Source organism: Salvelinus sp. IW2-2015, linkage group LG7, assembly GCF_002910315.2.
Source record: "Salvelinus sp. IW2-2015 linkage group LG7, ASM291031v2, whole genome shotgun sequence".
Taxonomy (NCBI): Eukaryota; Metazoa; Chordata; class Actinopteri; order Salmoniformes; family Salmonidae; genus Salvelinus; species Salvelinus sp. IW2-2015.
This window is the reverse complement of record NC_036847.1, coordinates 28,756,516-28,775,839: the sequence shown is the minus strand read 5'-3', so window position 1 is coordinate 28,775,839 and position 19,324 is coordinate 28,756,516. Positions and strand designations below refer to the sequence as shown.

At 42.4% G+C, this 19,324-nt stretch overlaps 2 protein-coding genes across 5 annotated transcripts in view; both read left to right on the top strand.

The window, feature by feature from the left end:
* The window catches only part of LOC111966783 (homeobox protein Hox-C4a), a 73,668-nt gene that overhangs the window by 9,776 nt on the left and 44,568 nt on the right, over positions 1–19,324 (top strand). The window lies entirely within an intron of this gene.
* Positions 270–19,324, top strand: part of LOC111966784 (homeobox protein Hox-C5a-like) — a 63,623-nt gene continuing 44,568 nt past the window's right edge. For all 3 annotated transcript variants that reach the window (XM_023991717.2, XM_023991716.2, XM_023991715.2), the window contains exons 1-2: positions 270–952; positions 2,019–4,193. In XM_023991717.2, coding sequence (XP_023847485.1) covers positions 466–952; positions 2,019–2,236 — 705 coding nt within the window. In that variant the 5' untranslated portion in view covers positions 270–465 and the 3' untranslated portion in view covers positions 2,237–4,193. The remainder of the gene's footprint in view (positions 953–2,018; positions 4,194–19,324) is intronic.

Sequence of the window (19,324 nt, the reverse complement as noted above, 5' to 3'; positions counted from 1 at the left end):
ACCGCCCTGGCCTGCCCTACACCAGACACCAGATGACGCTATTGTCTTACAGTCGCGCCCTTGTCCTCACCCAGACCACCATGGTCCCCAACAGTCCAAAGCACAAAGTTTACCGGGGACATTCCCCCTATTCATCAATATACCTCCGGGAATATCAAGCCAATGCATGACTGGTCAACATCAGCACGTGATCCTATTCAGATTCCCCATATTTGGGCATTGCACGTCGAATCAAGAAAAAAAACATATATGAATGCCACCACCTATAAATCGTGGTATTAAAAAAAAAGATACCCCTTGAACTTCCAAAGAGCTTCCTAGGAATAGCAAAACCTAATATAAAATAACAATACAACAGCAAAATATTTAGCCCAGGCTACTCTCGGATACAATATGTATTGTTAGTCTATTGCAGTTTTTACTTGATGAATCCCTTGCGCACCGTTTTTGTGTGTTTCGTGTAAGATGAGCTCGTACGTAGCAAACAACATTTTCAAGGAGCACACGCACGAGGCATCCTCCTTTAACACCATGAATAGTTTTGGCAGTTATGTCTCTCTCTCTTCCCTCCATCAAGCCAATTATGCCTATAACGGAGGTCTTAATTTCAACGGAACATTCACCTCCTCTGATTCCACTGCGAACTCTCTGAAACTAGAAGAGATGGAAACTAGCCTGCGAGGCAATACGGACACTCAACCTCCACCACGACTACAGTCTTGCTCAGCTGCGAGCTCCCGGAACTCCGTGCAAAACTGCCTTCGTGATGGGATACTGAGCAAAGGAACTGGAAGGCCAATGGAAGTGGTCGAAAACCCTATGACTGAAGAAAACGCAATCAAAGTCGAAACTATGCAACCTGTGAAATGTCAAAACCATTCGAAGAAGCACCAAGACAGTCAACAGCAACCGCAGATTTTTCCCTGGATGACAAAACTACACACGAGCCACGGTAAACTGAAAAAAAGTCTATAGCCAACTTAAATCCTACTACTTCCCTCACTCACTCACTCTCTCTCGCCTGCTATCCTGCTTTTGTCCATTCACAGTTTTTCGTCTTGAGTTTTATAGGCCAAACGCAGGAAATAATAAAACTGGCGGTCATAAATTTTATGACAAAGGCGTCTATTGCTCGTAAACCTGTTCTGTTACTGTGAAGAGGTGATCTGCCAGGGTTAGATTTATGGCTGCATAATTGGATAAGAGAAACAAAAATATTAGAAAACGATAAACGAGTAGTCTTTTTTACGGTAATGTATTAATGCTTTCCAGCTCCTAACAGGTTATTATACTCTAAGATGAGTATAGGCTATAGCCTAGTTGAACTCGGAGGAAAACTATGTGCCCTGACCTCCGTGTGAACTTTTCACCTTGGAAAGCTCCAGATATAATTGCAAGATGGTATTCATGTCCAAAATCCACTATTGCCCATTAGGTATTAGCCTACTGCTGGAGTTACCACTAAATATTACCACTGCATTTGGTGCTTTATTAAAGACCAAAATTATAGTTCTGCGAGTGTTCTTCCTTATAATATTGATCTGGATTTCCCAGTGCAGCAAATGCTGTTTTTTTGTTTGCCAAGATTTATTTGAAATGAACAAGCGCCAGAATAAATAAGCTGTTGTATTCAATGAAATAGAATTAGAAGAACATTCATTTCACTGTTAGTTTACACCTTTTACACCTGCATGTGACGAATACAATTTCATTTCATTCATCCAGAGCTTTTGTCCCTTGATTTCAATTTCATTATTTCGTTCAAGCAGTTAATTTGAATTGAAATAGTTTCACTTATTTGGGGCTTAGTCACTTGAACGTTTCATCATTTGTAAACGATTTTAATCATTTTAGATGCTGCAACTCAAAATAGAGAGGCAGTATCTTCATCTCACGTCATTCGACATTAACCTTGACCTCAGGTTATTTTTATATGAATTAAGATTTTATAATATTCGATAACTCTTGAGTTTTCTTAAAATTTAGGCTAACGCATATTTTTTCTAATACCACTTCAGAATCATCTGACGGTAAACGCTCTCGAACCAGTTACACCCGCTTCCAGACTCTGGAGTTGGAGAAAGACTTCCATTTCAACCACTACCTCGCCCGTCGCAGGCGCATTGAGCTCGCCAATTCCCTCTGTCTGAACGAGAGGCAAATAAAAATTTGGTTCCAGAATCGACGTATGAAGTGGAAGAAGGATTCGAAACTGAAATTAAAGGACTCAATATAAACATGGAGTTGATGACTGATCTGGAGACGAACTGCTAAGAGAAGTACTCAGAGGGAGACCATTATTCGAAACGTGAAGGCCGTTTTCATAAATCAGCACTTGTGTTACGGACTATTACATTATTAGCATATTACGTGTTTGTAACTTTACATGTGGACTTTTATTCTTTGCTTGATGGGTGTAAAAATGGAAGGAAAATATTGAACAAAAATATAGTCATGTGTTGTCTAAATGTAAAGATTGTGTAAAGACCTTTGGAAGTCTTAGGGAGGAGCTGACTATAAGGCCACTCCCTCTTTCATGTTTCAATGCAAATACATGAACATTCTGCCTATTCTTTTATCCTTGAGATAATAATTAAGAACATGTCAGTGAGTGATACTGAGTGGTAATACAATCATAACGAGAAGACCTAACTGTTCATGTGTCTTATAATGACGAACATTTTTTATTTTATTAAATGTCTTAAAATTCGTATTTGGGCGCTGAGTGACTTTGTTGTATTCGGGTTTACAGCAAACAGACGGTTGACTTTTTGAACTATGGATTATGTCCAACCAAATATGTAAGACTTTCATGATGGTATTTGAGGACAGCACCCATACCTATAGGCCTACCATTCCATGTCTTATATATATGTTCGCAGTTGTCTGATCCAATCGAAACAGTGTACGTATTGAATACTCTGCCACCCCCATAGATGCACAATAATTGCATATGTACAGAAGGCCTATTATACAATTGCCCGAATAAGCTTGTGATTCAAACAAAACGCTTACAGGTGTTGAGAAAACGTTTGCATAAACCTCCCATACCGTATTACCAGCACATTCGTGTCGCACTTTTATATCATTACACATGTACAGGCACTTAGTATTAAGAAATAGATTCGAGGTCCCACACGTCTATTTAAAACATTTACAGTAGGCCTATCAATCCCTGACAGACAAACGCATGCACATACACGTTTAAGCCCCCAGTAAAACTGTATTACTGTGTTTCCACCTCTCCACCACAGATATGAAATGGTTCCTGTTTTAACAGGATAGAGCCAGAGAGCATAGCTAGCTGCTTGTAAATTCCTATGGGCTGAGATGTATAAGCTAACTTTCTCCATAGGCCTAGCCACTCACAGACTTGGCTGTTTCAGTGGCCTTACTCACGGACCAAATGTAAAGCTATGGTTATGAAATATGTTAGAGTATGCTATATGTTTATATTCAGTCTATATCAAAACGTTGTTTTTTTTAAAGCTAACAAAAAACGGTTTATTAATATAGCTTTAAGTAGATATTTGATCATGTGAGTGAATATTGTAAGCTAGTGTAGTAGACAAAACCATAAGTTGAAACACAGCTATGCATTGACCTGTATTTGGCACACTGCTGGCCTAACTATTGACACGTATTATAACAAGATGTCTTAACAAAACAAAAATCTAGTTCCAGGGAAAAGGATTAATCAGATGCCTTTTCCTGTAGGAAATGTTGCCCCATATGAAAAATAGATATATTTTCACTCACCTTGCAGATTTGTAGCCTAGTTTCACTGCTATAGAAATACAACAGAGCATGGGCTGCTTTCTCAATGTCACTCTCGGGCCTAACCGTGCTACATTGTTATATAGGGCTATCGCATTCCCCTTTTAGTGTCTCTTTCTTTTAGTAGTTTAAAGTTTGTAATGTTATTTATGCCAATTGCCTCGAGCAGGGCCTGTGAATGGTGCACAGGGAGCACGTGGTGCCATTAAAGTTGGGGTTTATGGCCTGGAAAAACTGACAAACCTTCGATATATACACATCATATATAATCTTGTCCTGAATCGCAGCTGCTGGCTTCTATTACCTGAGGTAGAAAGGGCTTTGTCTCAGTTAGTGTGGATTACCTTGGCCCGGACTAGTCCGTCTGTAGTGGTGGTGCTGATCTCTCGGTCACAAATGGATCCTTAAATACTCCAGTAAGTTTATAATATTTTTACTAACATGCATGTTGCGTCAACCTATCGCGTTTCTTTTGTATTTGATGTTGTGGTTCGGTTGGCTTGATGTTTTCGATACAACAGGATTTGTTAAATTGTGTTTGTGGTACACATTCCTTATAATTATTATAACCAATCGTAATGTTATATCGGGCTCTGCTTGCTGTTTGTTTGTCCGTAGAGGAGATATGTCTTCCAATAGATTACAAACATGTTTATGTATGGATCATGCATGGTCCCTAACCCCCTAGTAAAATAGAGTTACTTCTGAATGACAGCTCTGTTCTAGCTTTCCTGACTGGGTTCTATTTACTCTCCTCTCATTCATTAGGCATACGATACGTCTTTAAACAGAACACAATTTATTCATTTAGATAATGGTCTGCACATTGTCAAATGCTTCATGTTACTGTTACACAGTTGTCAGAGAACCAAAATAAGAGTTTGTGTATGTGTGTGTGTGTGTCAGTGTGTGTGTGTATGTGTGTGTGTGTGTGTTGATGTCCCATCATACAGTACTACCTGAAGCTACTATGTACAGCTATGCTCCCACAAAAATGCAGTCAGGTTTCAGAGCTGGGATGTGTGTATAAATTACAAGTTCATACTTGTGCTTGAATAAACATAGCAACCCACTTTTCAGGATTGTCTTGGTAAGATATTGCTAAATCACACTGTTGACACAGAGACTGATGAGTGTATCATGTTCACTGCTCAATGGTTCGACTATCTTTAACTTTGTAGGCCAGTCCAATTGATACCTGTCATAGTATAGCAGTCCAATGGATAAATGTCATCCATCCCCTGCCATCCCATAATCAACACATAGACGTGATACTGTTTATTTTTGTAGTTGAGGAATGGAATGTTAACATAGAAAATGTTCTGGAAGGTTCTGGAAGCCAACATTTGTTTAAGAGCAGCATGACAAGTTAAATCTCAATTGTTACGTTGTATCTCACCCCACCTAATATAGAACTGGCAGGATTTTCCATACACCGTCAGGACAGAGAAGCTGCGTCTGGTAAGACGAGGTGCGGGGGTGTCTAATGTTAAAGAAGTCTCGAGGTATTGCTCGCCGTGATGGCGCCGACAGAGATGGTCGCCTTGCTTCGCGTTCTTAGGAAGCTATGCAGTATTTTGTTTTTTAATCTATTATTTCTTACACTGTTACCCCAGGAAATCGTAAGTCTTATTACATAGAGCCGGGAGGAACTATTGGATATAAGAGCAATGTCAACTTACCAACATTACGACCAGGAATACGACTTTCCCGAAGCGAATCCTCTGTTTGGACCACCACCCAGGACAATGGATCGGATCCCAGTAGGCGACCCAAAACAACGGTGCCGCAGACGGAGCGGTCTTCTGGTCAGGCTCCGTAGACGGGCACATCGCTCACCACTCCCGAGTATACTACTCGCCAATGTCCACTCTCTGACAACAAGGTAGACGAAATTCGAGCAAGGGTTGCCTTCCAGAGAGGMATCAGAGATTTTAACATTCTCTGTTTCACGGAAACATGGCTCACTCGGGATACGTTATCAGAGCCGGTACAGCCACCCGGTTTCTTCACGCATCACGCCGACAGAAACAAACATCTCTTTGGTAAGAAGAAGGGCGTGGGTATATGCCTTATGATTAACCAGCCGTGGTGTGATCATAACAACATACAGGAACTCAAGTCCTTTTGTTCACCTGACCTAGAATTCCTTACAATCAAATGCCGACCGCGTTATCTACCAAGAGAATTATCTTCGATTATAATCACAGCCGTGTATACCCCCCTCCCCCAAGAAGTCACCTTGATGGCTCCCCCCAAGAAGACACCTCAAGGCGCCCTACATTTTATCAGCATATCGAATGCGTGACCCGGGCTGGCAAAGTAGAGTTGCAATTCAACGGTTCAGACACGAGACGTATGTGGCAGTGTCTACAGTCAAACACAGATTACAAAAATAAAACCAGCCCCGTCGCGGACCAGGATGTCTTGCTCCCAGACAGACTAAACAACTTCTTTGCTCGCGTTGAGGACAATACAGTGCCACTGACAGGGCCTGCTACCAAAACCTGCGGGCTCTCCTTCACTGCAGCCAACGTGAGTAAAACATTTAAATGTGTTATCCCTCGCAAGGCTGCCGGCCCAGACGGCATCCCTAGCCGCATCCTCAGAGCATGCGCAGACCAGCTGGCTGGTGTGTTTACGGACATATTCAATCAATCCCTATCCCAGTCTGCTATTCTCACATGCTTCAAGAGGGCCACCATTGTTCCTGTTCCCAAGAAAGCTAAGGTAACTGAGCTAAACGGCTATCGCCCCGTAGCACTCACTTCCGTCATCATGAAGTGCTTTGAGAGACTAGTCAAGTATCATATCACCTCCACCCTACCTGATACCCTAGACCCACTCCAATTTTCTTACCGCCCCAATAGGTCCACAGACGATGCAATCGCAATCACACTGCACACTGCCCTAACCTATCTGGACAAGAGGAATACCTATGTAAGAATGCTGTTCATCAATTACAGCTCAGCATTCAACACCATAGTACCCTCCAAACTCGTCATTAAGCTCGAGACCCTGGGTCTTGACCCCGCCCTGTGCAACTGGGTCCTGGACTTCCTGACGGGCCGCCCCCAGATGGTGAGGGTAGGAAACAACATCTCCACCCCGCTGATCCTCAACACTGGGGCCCCACAAGGGTGCGTTCTCAGCCCTCTCTGTACTCTCTGTTCACCCATGACTGCGTGGCCATGCACGCTTCCAACTCAATCGTCAAGTTTGCAGACGACACTACAGTGGTAGGCTTGATTACCAACAACAACGAGACGGCCTACAGGGAGGAAGTGAGGGCCCTTGGAGTGTGGTGTCAGGAAACCTCACACTCAATGTCAACAAAACAAAGGAGATGATCGTGGACTTCGGGAAACAGCAGAGGGAGCACCCCCCTATCCACATCGACAGGACAGTAGTGGAGAAGGTGGAAAGTTTTAAGTTCCTCGGCATACAATTCACGGGCAAACTGAAATGGTCCACCCAGACAGACAGCATGGCGAAGAAGGTGCAACAGTGTCTCTTCAACCTCAGGAGGCAGAAGAAATTTGGCTTGTCACCTGAAACCCTCACAAACTTCTACAGATGCACAATCGAGAGCATCCTGTCGGACTGTAGCACCGCCTGGTATGGCAACTGCTCCGCCCACAACCATAAGGCTCTCCAGAGGGTAGTGAGTTCTGCACAACGCATCACCGGTGGCAAACTACCTGCCCTCCAGGACACCTACACCACCCGATGTTACAGGAAGGACAAAAATATCATCAAGGACAACAACCAGGCGAGCCACTGCCTGTTCACCCTGTTATCATCCAGAAGGCGAGGTCAGTACAGGTGCATCAAGGCTGGGACCGAGAGACTGAAAAACAGCTTCTATCTCAAGGCGATCAGACTGTTAAACAGCCATCACTAACATTGAGTGGCTGCTGCCAACATACTGACTCAAATCTCTAGCCAATTTAATAATTAAAAATTGGATGTAATAAATGTATCACTAGTCACTTTAAACAATGCCACTWTATATAATGTTTACATACCCAACATTACTTATCTCATATGTATATACTGTACTCTATACCATCTATTGCATCTTGCCTATGCCGTTCGGCCATCGCTCATCCATATATGTATATGTACATATGTACTTATTCATTCCTTTACACTTGTGTGTATACGGTAGTTGTTGTGAAATTGTTAGACTACTTGTTAGATATTACTGCACGGTCAGAACTAGAAGCACAAGCATTTCGCTACACTCATATTAACATCTGCTAACAATGTGTATGTGACCAATAAAATTTGATTTGATTTGATTTTGAGGTTGAGTACCTTATGATAAGCTGTAGACCACACTATCTACCAAGAGAGTTTTCATCTATATTATTCGTAGCCGTCTATTTACCACCACAAACCGTTGCTGGCACTAGACCGTACTCAACCATTTGTATAAGACCATAAGCAAACAAGAAAATGTTAATCCAGAAGCGGTGCTCCTAGTGGCCGGGGACTTTAATGCAGGCAAACTTAAATCCATTTTACCTCATTTCTACCAGCATGTCACATGTGCAACCAGAGGGAAAAAAACTCTAGACCACTTTTACTCCACACACAGAGATGCATACAAATCTCTCCCCCGCCCTCCATTTGGCAAATCTGACAATAATTCTGTCCTCCCGATTCCTGCTTACAAGCAAAAACTAAAGTAGGAAGTACCAGTGACTCGCTCAATACGGAAGTGGTCAGATGACATGGATGCTACGTTACAGGACTGTTTTGCTAGCACAGACTGGAATATGTTCCGGGATTCATCAAATGGCATTGAGGAGTACACCACCTCAGTCATCGGCTTYATCAATAAGTGCRTTGACAACGTCGTCCCCACAGTGACCGTACGTAGATATCCCAACCAGAAGCCATGGATTACAGGCAACAACCACATCGAGCTAAAGGCTGGAGCTGCCGCTTTCAAGGAGTGAGACACTAAACCTACTACACCGGCTCTGATGCTCGTTGGATATGGCAGGGCTTGAAAACTATTACGGACTACAAAGGGAAACCCAGCCGCGAGCTGCCCAGTGACACGAGCCTACCAGACGAGCTAAATGCCTTTTATGTTCGCTTCAAGGCAAGCAACACTGAAGCATGCTTGAGAGTTCCAGCTGTTCTGGACGATTGTGTGATAACACTCTCGGTAGCCAATGTGAGCGAGACCTTTCAACAGGTCAATATTCACAAAGCCGCGGGGACAGACGGATTACCAGGATGTGTACTCAAAGCATACGCGGACCAACTGGCAAGTGTCTTCACTGTCATTTTCAACCCCTCCCTGACTGAGTCTGTAATACCTACATGTTTCAAGCAGACCACCATTGTCCCTGTGCCCAAGGAAGCGAAGGTAACCTGCCTAAATGATTACCGCCCTGTAGCACTCACGTCGATAGCCATGAAGTGCTTTGAAAGGCTGGTCATGGCTCACATCAACAGCATCGTCCCAGATACTCTAGACCCACTCCAATTCGCATACCGCCCCTATAGATCCACAGATGACTCAATCGCACTCCACACTGCCCTTTCCCACCTGGACAAAAGGAACACCTATGTGAGAATGCTGTTCATTGACTACAGCTCAGCATTCAACACCATAGTGCCCACAAAGCTCATCACTAAGCTAAGAACCCTGGAACTTAACACCTCCCTGTGCAACTGGATCCTGGACTTCCTGATGGGCCGCCCCCAGGTGGTAAGGGTAGGCAACAACACATCTGCCACACTGATCCTCAACACAGGGGCCCCTCAGGGGTGTGTACTTAGTCCCCTCCTGTACTCCCTGTTCACCCACGACTGCGTGGCCAAACACGACTCCAACACCATCATTAAGTTTGTTGACGACACAACAGTGGTAGGCCTGATCACCGACAACAATTTTCTTTAAAATAAATAAATAATTAACCTTTATTTAACCAGGTAAGCTAGTTGAGAACAAGTTCTCATTTACAACTGCGACCTGGCCAAGATAAAGCAAAGCAGTGCGACACAAACAACAACACAGAGTTACACGTGGAATAAAGAAGCGTACAGTCAATAACACAATAGCAAATTAACACTGGAGTGATATATGAGCAGATGATGATGTGCAAGTAGAAATACTTGTGTGCAAAAGAGCAGAAATGTAAATAAAACAATATGGGGATGAGGTAGGTAGATCTGGTGGGCTATTTACAGATGGGCTATGTACAGCTGCAGCGATCGGTTAGCTGCTCAGATAGCTGATGTTTAAAGTTAGTGAGGGAGATATAAGTCTCCAGCTTCAGAGATTTTTGCAATTCGTTCCAGTCATTGGCAGCAGAGAACTGGAAGGAAAGACGGCCAAAGGGGGTGTTGGCTTTGGGGACGACCAGTGAGATTTACCTGCTGGAGCGCATGCTACGGGTGGGTGTTGTTATCGTGACCAGTGAGCTGAGATAAGGCGGAGCCTTACCGAGCATAAACTTATAGATGACCTGGAGCCAGTGGGTCTGGCGACGAATATGTAGCGAGGGACAGACGACTAGAGCATACAGGTCGCAGTGGTGGGTGGTATAAGGGGCTTTGGTGACAAAACGGATGGCACTGTGATAGACTGCATCCAGTTTGCTGAGGAGAGTATTGGAAGCTATTTTGTARATGACATCGCCGAAGTCGAGGATCGATGAGACAGCCTGTAGGGAGGTCAGAGACCTGGCAGTGTGGTGCCAGGACATCAACCTCTCCCTCAATATGATCAAGACAAAGGAGCTAACTGTGGTCTCCAGGAAAAGGCGGGCCGAACAAGTCCCCATTAACATCGACCGGGCTGTAGTCGAGTGGCGTTCACATCACCAACAAACTATCATGGTCCAAACACACCAAGACAGTCATGAAGAGGGCATGACAACACCTTTTCCCCCTCAGGAGACTGAAAAGATTTGGCATGGGTCCCCAGATCCTCAAAAAGTTCAACAACTGCACCATCGAGAGCATCCTGACCGGTTGCATCACCACCTGGTATGGTAACTTCTCGGCATCTGACCGGAAGGCACTACAGAGGGTACGGCCCAGTACATCACTGGGTCAACCTTCCTGCCATCCAGGACCTATATACTAGGCAGAGCCCCAAAAAATGTCAAAGACTCCAGTAACCCAAGTCATAGACTGTTTTCTCTGCTACCGCATGGCAAGTGGTACCGGAGCGCCAAGTCTATGACCAAAAGACTCCTTAACAGCTTCTACCCCCAAGCCATAAGACTGCTGAACAATTAATCAAATGGCCACCAGACTATTTACATTGACACCCCACCCCCTTTGTTTTTACACTACTGCTACTCGCTGTTTATTATCTATGCATAGTCACTTCACCCCTACCTACATGTACAAATTACCTCGACTAACMTGTACCCCCGCACATTGACTCGGTACCGGTAGCCCCTGTATATAGCCTCGTTATTGTTATTTTATTGTACTACTCTTTATAATTTTTTACTTTTGTTTATTTGGTAAATATTTTCTTAACTCTTTCTTGAACTGTGCTGTTGGTTAAAGGCTTATAAGTAAGCATTTCACGGTAAGGTCTACTCATGTTGTATTCGGCGCAGGTGACAAATAAAGTTTGATTTGATTTGTTCTGCCTCTGTTAATTTGGGAAAGTTATGTGGTTGATTTTGTTAAGTTCCTTTGTCAGTAAGATCCTGTGTTGACCTGAGTGTTATGTTCGTGTGACTAGCCCATGAACTCTGGGCCCCTTGTAGTACCTTGTAATTATGGCCCAGAGGTTTTCCTGGTCAGTTCACAGAAGGGCCAGGGAGGAACTCAGCAGCCTGGTGATGTAGTGAGTTGATGGGTTCACGATCCTGAACAGCTAATCAAAGGGCTACCCAGACCCCTCTTTTACACTGCTGCTACTCTTTGTTTATAATCTATGCATAGTCACCTTAACTCTACCTACATGTACATATTACCTCAATTACCTCAATTACCCACCCCCTGTATATAGCCTTGCTTGTTATTTTACTGCTGCTGTTTAATTATTTGTTACTTTTATTTTCTATTGATCTATTTTTTACTTAACACTTTTATTTTTTTCTTAACTTCTTAAAGTATTGATGGTTAAAGGCTTGTAAGTAAGCATTTCACTGTAAGGTCTACTACACTTGTTGTATCGGCACATGTGACAAATACAATTTTATTTGATGTTGAGTATAAACCCCTTACTTCCTGTTAGATGAAGAGAGTGGAAACCAATGATACACAGTCAATAGGGGGTGCTATTAAACATGCTCCCCCTCCAAATAGAGAATAATGATGCTATAGAGCAGGGTATCCCAAACTCAGTCCTGGGTCCCCTCCTGGGTGCATGTTTTGGTTTTTGCCAAAGCACTACACAGTTGATTCAAATAATCAAAGCTTGATGATGAGTTGGTTATTTGAATCAGCTGTGTAGTCCTAGGGCAAAACCCAAAACGTGCACCCAGGGGGGGCCTCAGGACCAAGTTTGGGAAACGCTATTATAGAGGGGATTCGCATGCATTATAGTGCATTGGGGTGGCTAAGTTCTCCACTGTTCTTAAGCTCGGTATGTCGTACTCTTTACTTTTTCTATTCTTGTTGACTGTAATCGAGCCATGGTATTGCCATGGTTGGCAAATAATCATCCAATAAGAAAGCCACTGTCTAGTCTAGAATAGATCATGTGAGAGAGTTCCCTGGCAATGAGAACATTGCCTAATTGTTGATAGAGGGACCCACCTCCAGAAGCCCAAACATATTTTTAGATGAACAGAAAACTATATTATGTTTTTTATGCTTATGCATTTGTTTGTAGACTGAATGGTTTATTATATTGTAATATATTCAGATTATATTAATTTCCATTTATGAAAATCATTTCTTTATGAGATGAGATTGCATAAAACACAATAGGGAAGGAAAGGGATACCTAGTCAGTTGTACAACTGAATGCATTCAACTGAAATGTGTCTTCCGCATTTAACCCAACTGAATCAGAGAGGTGTGGGGGGCTGACTTAATCGACATCTATGACATTGGCACCCGGGGAGAAGTTGTTGCTGGGGGTTAACCTTTTAAATGTAATGGCAAAATTTTGTTTCCTGCCTAAATAGACATACCCCAAAGTAACTGCTATTCATGTGTAATTACATGATTCTGACATGCCAAAACTTGGTATATTTGGAAAGAAGACATCTGGGAGATTATAAGGAAATGATCAAAAGATAGATTGGAGTTACGTAGTTCAGAATACACACGATTAAGCACACACAAAATAACCGTTTTTTTGTTGTTGTTTTTTTAAGTATTCTTTCATTGACAAGCTATGAGTGAATTATTGATGTCCAGAGCTGGAAACACATCAGATGGCTTCCACAACATGTGAACAATATCAGGGAACAAAATGGGATTGACAGACCTAACAACTAGAAATGGGCAGATGTTTTAGTAAGTGGTGTCAGGTGTGGTCACAGGATATTTACAAGTGTCCCTAAACCTCTCCAAAGTTGCATGTCTGTAAATTAGATCATTTCAGTGCTATTACATATTTGCAATCCCTAAATGCTATTTGTTCAGTATAAAAACATAATTTCTACCATATCAACTTCACCCAAACATTGTGGTGGTGTTATGGGGTATCCAGGGTACATTCAAGTGTCCTTTCAACCTCTCCAAACTGTCAGAATGTGGTAATTGCACACTGGATGTGCCTAAAAGTTATTGTTCACTATAAAAACAGAATTTCTACAACACCAACCTCTCTCAAACATTGTGGTGGTGTCTGGGGACAAACAGGGGATATCCAAGTGTTTTTTAAACCTCTCCAAAGTGCCTGAACGTTTAACCTAGGCATAAATAAATATTTTTTTTAACATTTAAAAAAAATCCAATGTATTGGTCCCACATAGAAATGACCTGTTTACAAAAACAATAGAAAAGCAACAGATGTACAGTACCAGTCAAACGTTTGGACACACCTACTTATTCAAGGGTTTTTCTTTATTTTTACTATTTTCTACATTGTAGAATAATAGTGAAGACATCACAACTATGAACTAACACATATGGAATGATGTAGTAACCAAAAAAAGTGTTAAACAAATCAAAAATAGATTTTAGATTCTTCAAAGTAGCCACCCTTTGCCTTGATGACAGCTTTGCACACTCTTGGCATTCTCTCAACCAACTTCATGAGATAGTCACCTGAAATGCATTTCAATCAACAGGTGTGCCTTGTTAAAAGCTAATTTGTGGAATTTGTTTCCTTCTTAATGCATTTGATCCAATCAGTTATGTTGTGATAAGGTAAGGACCAAGTCCATATTATGGCTAGAACAGCTTAAATAAGCAAAGAGAAATGACAGTCCATCATTACTTTAAGACACGAAAGTCAGTCAATCTGGAACATTTCAAGAACTTTGAATGAATGAATGAAACTGGCTCTCATGAGGACCGCCATAGGAAAGGAAGACCCAGAGTTACTTATGCTGCAGAGGATAAGTTCATTAGAGTTAACTGCACCTCAGATTGCAGCGCAAATAAATGCTTTACTGAGTTCAAGTAACAGACACACCGGGTGCCGATGGCGTGGATGTCGATTAAGGCAGCCCCCTGCACCTCTCTGATTCAGAGGGTTAAATGCGGAAGACACATTTCAGTTGAATGCATTGTTGTACAACTGACTAGGTATACCCTTAATTTTAACATCAACTGTTCAGAGGAGACGGCGTGAATCAGGCCTTCATGGTCAAATTGCTGCAAAGAAATCACTACTAAAAGGACACCAATAAGAAGAAGAGACTTTCTTGGGCCAAGAAACACAAGCAATAGGCATTAGACCAGTTGAAATCTGTCCATTGGTCTGATGAGTCCAAATTTGAGATTTTTGTTTCCAACCGCTGTGTCTTTGTGAGATGCAGAGTAGGTGAACGGATGATCTCCGCATGTGTTGTTCGCACCGTGAAGCATGGAGGAGGTGGTGTGATGGTGTGGGGGTGCTTTGCTGGTGACACTGTCAGTGATTTATTTAGAATTCAAGGCACACTTAACCAGCATGGCAACCACAGCATTCTGCAGCGCTAGCCAGCTCACCTGGTTTGCACTTAGTGGGACTATGATTTGTTTTTCAACAGGACAATGACCCAAAACACACTTCCAGGCTATGTAAGGGCTATTTGACCAAGGAGAGATGGAGTGCTGCATCAGATGACCTGGCCTCCACAATCACCTGACCTCAACCCAATTGAGATGGTTTGGGATGAGTTGGAACGCAGAGTTAAGGAAAAGCAGCCAACAAGTGCTCAGCATATGTGGGAACTCCTTCAAGACTGTTATACTTTTTTGGGTTAGTACATGATTCCATATGTGTTATTTCATAGTTTCGATGTCTTCACTATTATTCTACAATGTAGAAAATAGTAAAAATAAAGAAAACCCCTTGAATGAGTAGGTGTGTCCAAACTTGACTGGTACTGTACATCAAAAATTATAAAATGTATTATCAAACACAAACTTGGTAACACACGAGTACTTCACTAAAAAAGGTGCAAAAATATAAATAAACTTAACTATTTACAAATGGAATTTGTGTTTGTTTTACATCCCAGGTGTAGATGATTAGATTTCACCGTAGCTTGTGCATGTCGTCATAGTCTTTGAAGCAGTCCCTCTTTGCCAGGAAAAAAAGCGAACTGTCATTTCGTACAGAAGATCTGGCATTTCCCCCCTTTTTCCCCCCTGTGTTTTGTGCAATCTTGCAGTTCTTCATTTAGTCTTTTGGCATGTTTTTTGGATAGCTACGCTCACCTTGAGTGGGGGGGTCTTGTGATGGTTGTGAGGTTGCTTTTGTCCCCCAATTCAGACATTTCCAACACCAGCTGCTCTCGGAAAGGCCAACTGGGAGAGAGGGGTTTGACCTTCTGCTTTGGCCATCTGCTTGTAGAAAATGACATAATTTACTGTATCAATGTCCACAAAATGGTTTTTAAAAAGTCTAATACCACTTCCTGGTCTTGTAGAGGACCTGGTAGTAGCCTAGCAGAACATCAGATAGGTCGACACCCCCAATGCTGGCATTGTAGTCCTTCACAGAAACAGGAATTGAGACATTCTTTTTTCACCCTCGTTGAGACATGGTCGTTATTGAATGCCTTATGCTGTGTGAGCATGGTTACTTCCCTAGTGTCCTTCCATTTCACAAAAAGCAGCTTGTTAGTCCTGATCCAACGTATGGTCCCCCTCTCCTCTGTCTTTGTCATGTTGTTTACCTTGGTCTTGGGGAAACCAATTATGTTAGTACGAATGGTGCCACAAGCCCCTATTTTCTTTTTCAAGAGGTCTATGAAAAGTGGACGTAGAACCATCAGACGGGTGATTGACATAGCAGTGGGGGATGAAGACCTTGACCGGCGGGGGCTCTAGCTGGGGAGGGGTGGCTCCCAAAAGTCATCATCCAAATAATCTGCATCCTCCACTCGGTTGTGAATAAAATAAAGGGATATACTGTTGTAAGACACACAGAATTAGAGTTGACTAAATCTACAAAACAACATTACTGTAAAGTAAAAACACCAAGCCTAAACTTTATCTGTGGATGTAGAACCATCAGACGGGTGATTGACATAGCAGTKACTCACATAGAAGGTGTGAAACACACACACACAAAGGCAAAGGTGAGAACCACAAATAAACAGTGGCCTCTCCAAAGTTAAAAGGAACAGCAAACTAATATGAATAACAGACAATAACTGCATTGGACTTACATAACATTGGAATGACTTGTTACATAGGCCAATGTAAACTTAATCCAAAGCACAAAAAGCAGACAACTTATAAAAAAGGAAATACATATAGTAAATTAGCTATATAAAGTCATGAAAATAATGTACTAACATATCTAAAAGTGGATCCAATCCTTCTAGAAGGGTCAGTTGTTTATTCTGGAGTACTTCTCCTGTCTTATCCGGTGTCCTGTGTGAATTTAAGTATGCTCTCTCTAATTCTCTCTTTCTCTCTTTCTTTCTTTCTCTCTCTCAGAGGACCTGAGCCCTAGGATCATGCCTCAGGACGACCTGGCATGATGACTCCTTGCTGTCCCCAGTCCACCTGGCCATGCTGCTGCTCCAGTTTCAACTGTTCTGCCTGCGGCTATGGAAGACCCTGATCTGTTCACCGGACGTGGTACCTGTCCCAGACCTGCTGTTTTCAACTCTCTAGAGACCGCAGGAGCGGTAGAGATACTCTTAATGATCGGCTATGAAAAGCCAACTGACATTTACTCCTGAGGTGCTGACTTGCTGCACCCTCGACAACTACTGTGATTATATTATTTGACCATGCTGGTCATTTATGAACATTTGAACATCTTGGCCATGTTCTGTTATAATCTCCACCCAGCACAGCCAGAAGAGGACTGGCCACCCCTCATAGCCTGTTCCTCTCTAGGTTCTTCCTAGGTTTGGCCTTTCTAGGGAGTTTTTCCTAGCCACCGTGCTTCTACACCTGCATTGCTTGCTGTTTGGGGTTAGGCTGGGTTTCTGTACAGCACTTTGAGATTTCAGCTGATGTACGAAGGCTATATAAATAAGCTATATAAAACATTTGATTTGATTTGATTGCCAATGCTATCTGATGATGTATGATTTAATGGAAACATTGAATATCCACAGTGACTATATCTTTGCGCATGAAAAATATGACATTGTTGCATCCATTACACAGGGGATTGGCTACTATGGCACCTTGACAGTCTTGTAACCAATGGGATAAGCTTTCCAGGGATATGCAGGTGACCTGGGTGGGACAAAGCAAGGCCTAGAACCTTTTATGCGTAATGCGAACTATCACTACCTGGGTCAGAGACGAGAATTATCGAGCAGGTTACACTACATTGTAAACAGATTTCATCGCTTTAGCATGAAAGATGGTTTCTCAGAGGGGAAAAAAGGTAAACCGAAGAGTATCGAACAGGAAGCCAAAAGAAGGCAGCTATGAATAAGTATACCGACATAGAAGCTTTGAATAAAATACTGGTCAGACTCGGATAAGGGAAACGATTTGGATAACGAGGATTTCGACTCGGCCGATGAGACTACCTCTAGAACAGGGGTGTCAAAGTCAAATGGACGGAGGGCCAAATAAAAATTTAGCTACAAGCCGAGGGCCGGACTGTTCGAATGTTCATTGAAAAAATTTTAAATGACGCATATAGTCTAGTGAACCTAATTGAACCTACTGAAAACCTAACAAATATATTCCAATATGATCAGATAAATAAAGCAATATTTTCTTATGGCTCGTCAGTAATCTTTAATTTTCAACAGACACAAAAGACAAATTTCCTTTATATAAAAATCCCCATAACATGAACATTAAATGAAAGAAACGGTATTCAAGGCACCATCAGTAGCCTATATTTCTATTTTAGCAAAAGTGGGCTAAATTTACTTCAAAGAAAAAACAATAATAGCAATTTCTATTCATCCACTCAACTGAAATATTTTTAAATATAATTGATTGAAATACAATAAAATAAAGTGCAAAAATCTATTAATCAAAAACAACACTTTGTTTAAGGAGAAGTAACATGCAGTGAAAACAAATATTAAACTTAACTTTAAACTTGAACTGAGTAAAAACTCAAATATGTGATTGCACAGTAATGTTCACTTGTTTGAGTTGAGGGTGATACTTGGTGGTGTCCCATCTTTTCCACAAGTTCATCAATGTTTGGGGTAAGGCTCTGAGCTGAGGAAATCCTCAGAATTGAGTGGAGTGTTCACAGTAAGTCGACTTCTGTGTGATGTTTTGTTCAGGTCATCAAAGAAAACAGTTGTTCACACAGGTATGTTGCTGCCAAACATAGACAACGTTTGAGCAGCCTGGATGCGCAGCTGGGCATTGTGTCGGGAGGGAACGGGCGAACTCCGCAGCACCCACTGCCGCATATTTTGCCTCAGTGCATCATTGCATTGGAGGTCAATCAACTCCATTTGGAGGTTTGGTGGATTTGGCTTTTTTGAACAGAGCCTGTGCGAATTTGAGCCTCGTTTTAATTCCTCTGCTTTTGTAGCCTTTGTTCCATGTCCATATTCTTGTTTTTGTCCGCGTGTTTCGTTTCATAATGTCGTCTCAGATTATACTCTTTCAGTACCGCCACACTTTCTCCACACAGAAGACACACAGGTTTTCCAGCTACCTCCGTGAACATATACTCCGACTCCCACCTTGTTTGAAACCCCCGGTTCTCAGTGTCCACCTTCCGTTTTGCCATTTTTGATGGGTACTGAAAGTTAATTTTACTGTGATGCTGACGACTGCTGTGCCAATAAATATTGAAATGAAGCAGCCTACTGCTCGGTGCGTCACCGTTGCATTGTGGAAATGTAGTATTGGTGCGTGTAAAAGATCTGCGGGCTGCCGGCTTGCTGCGGTCTGCGGGCCGGTTCTAATAATAAATCAAGATCATCCCAGGGGCCGTAAAAAACCTTCTCGCGGGCCGGAGTGTGCCCGCGGCCTTGACTCTGACATATGTTTC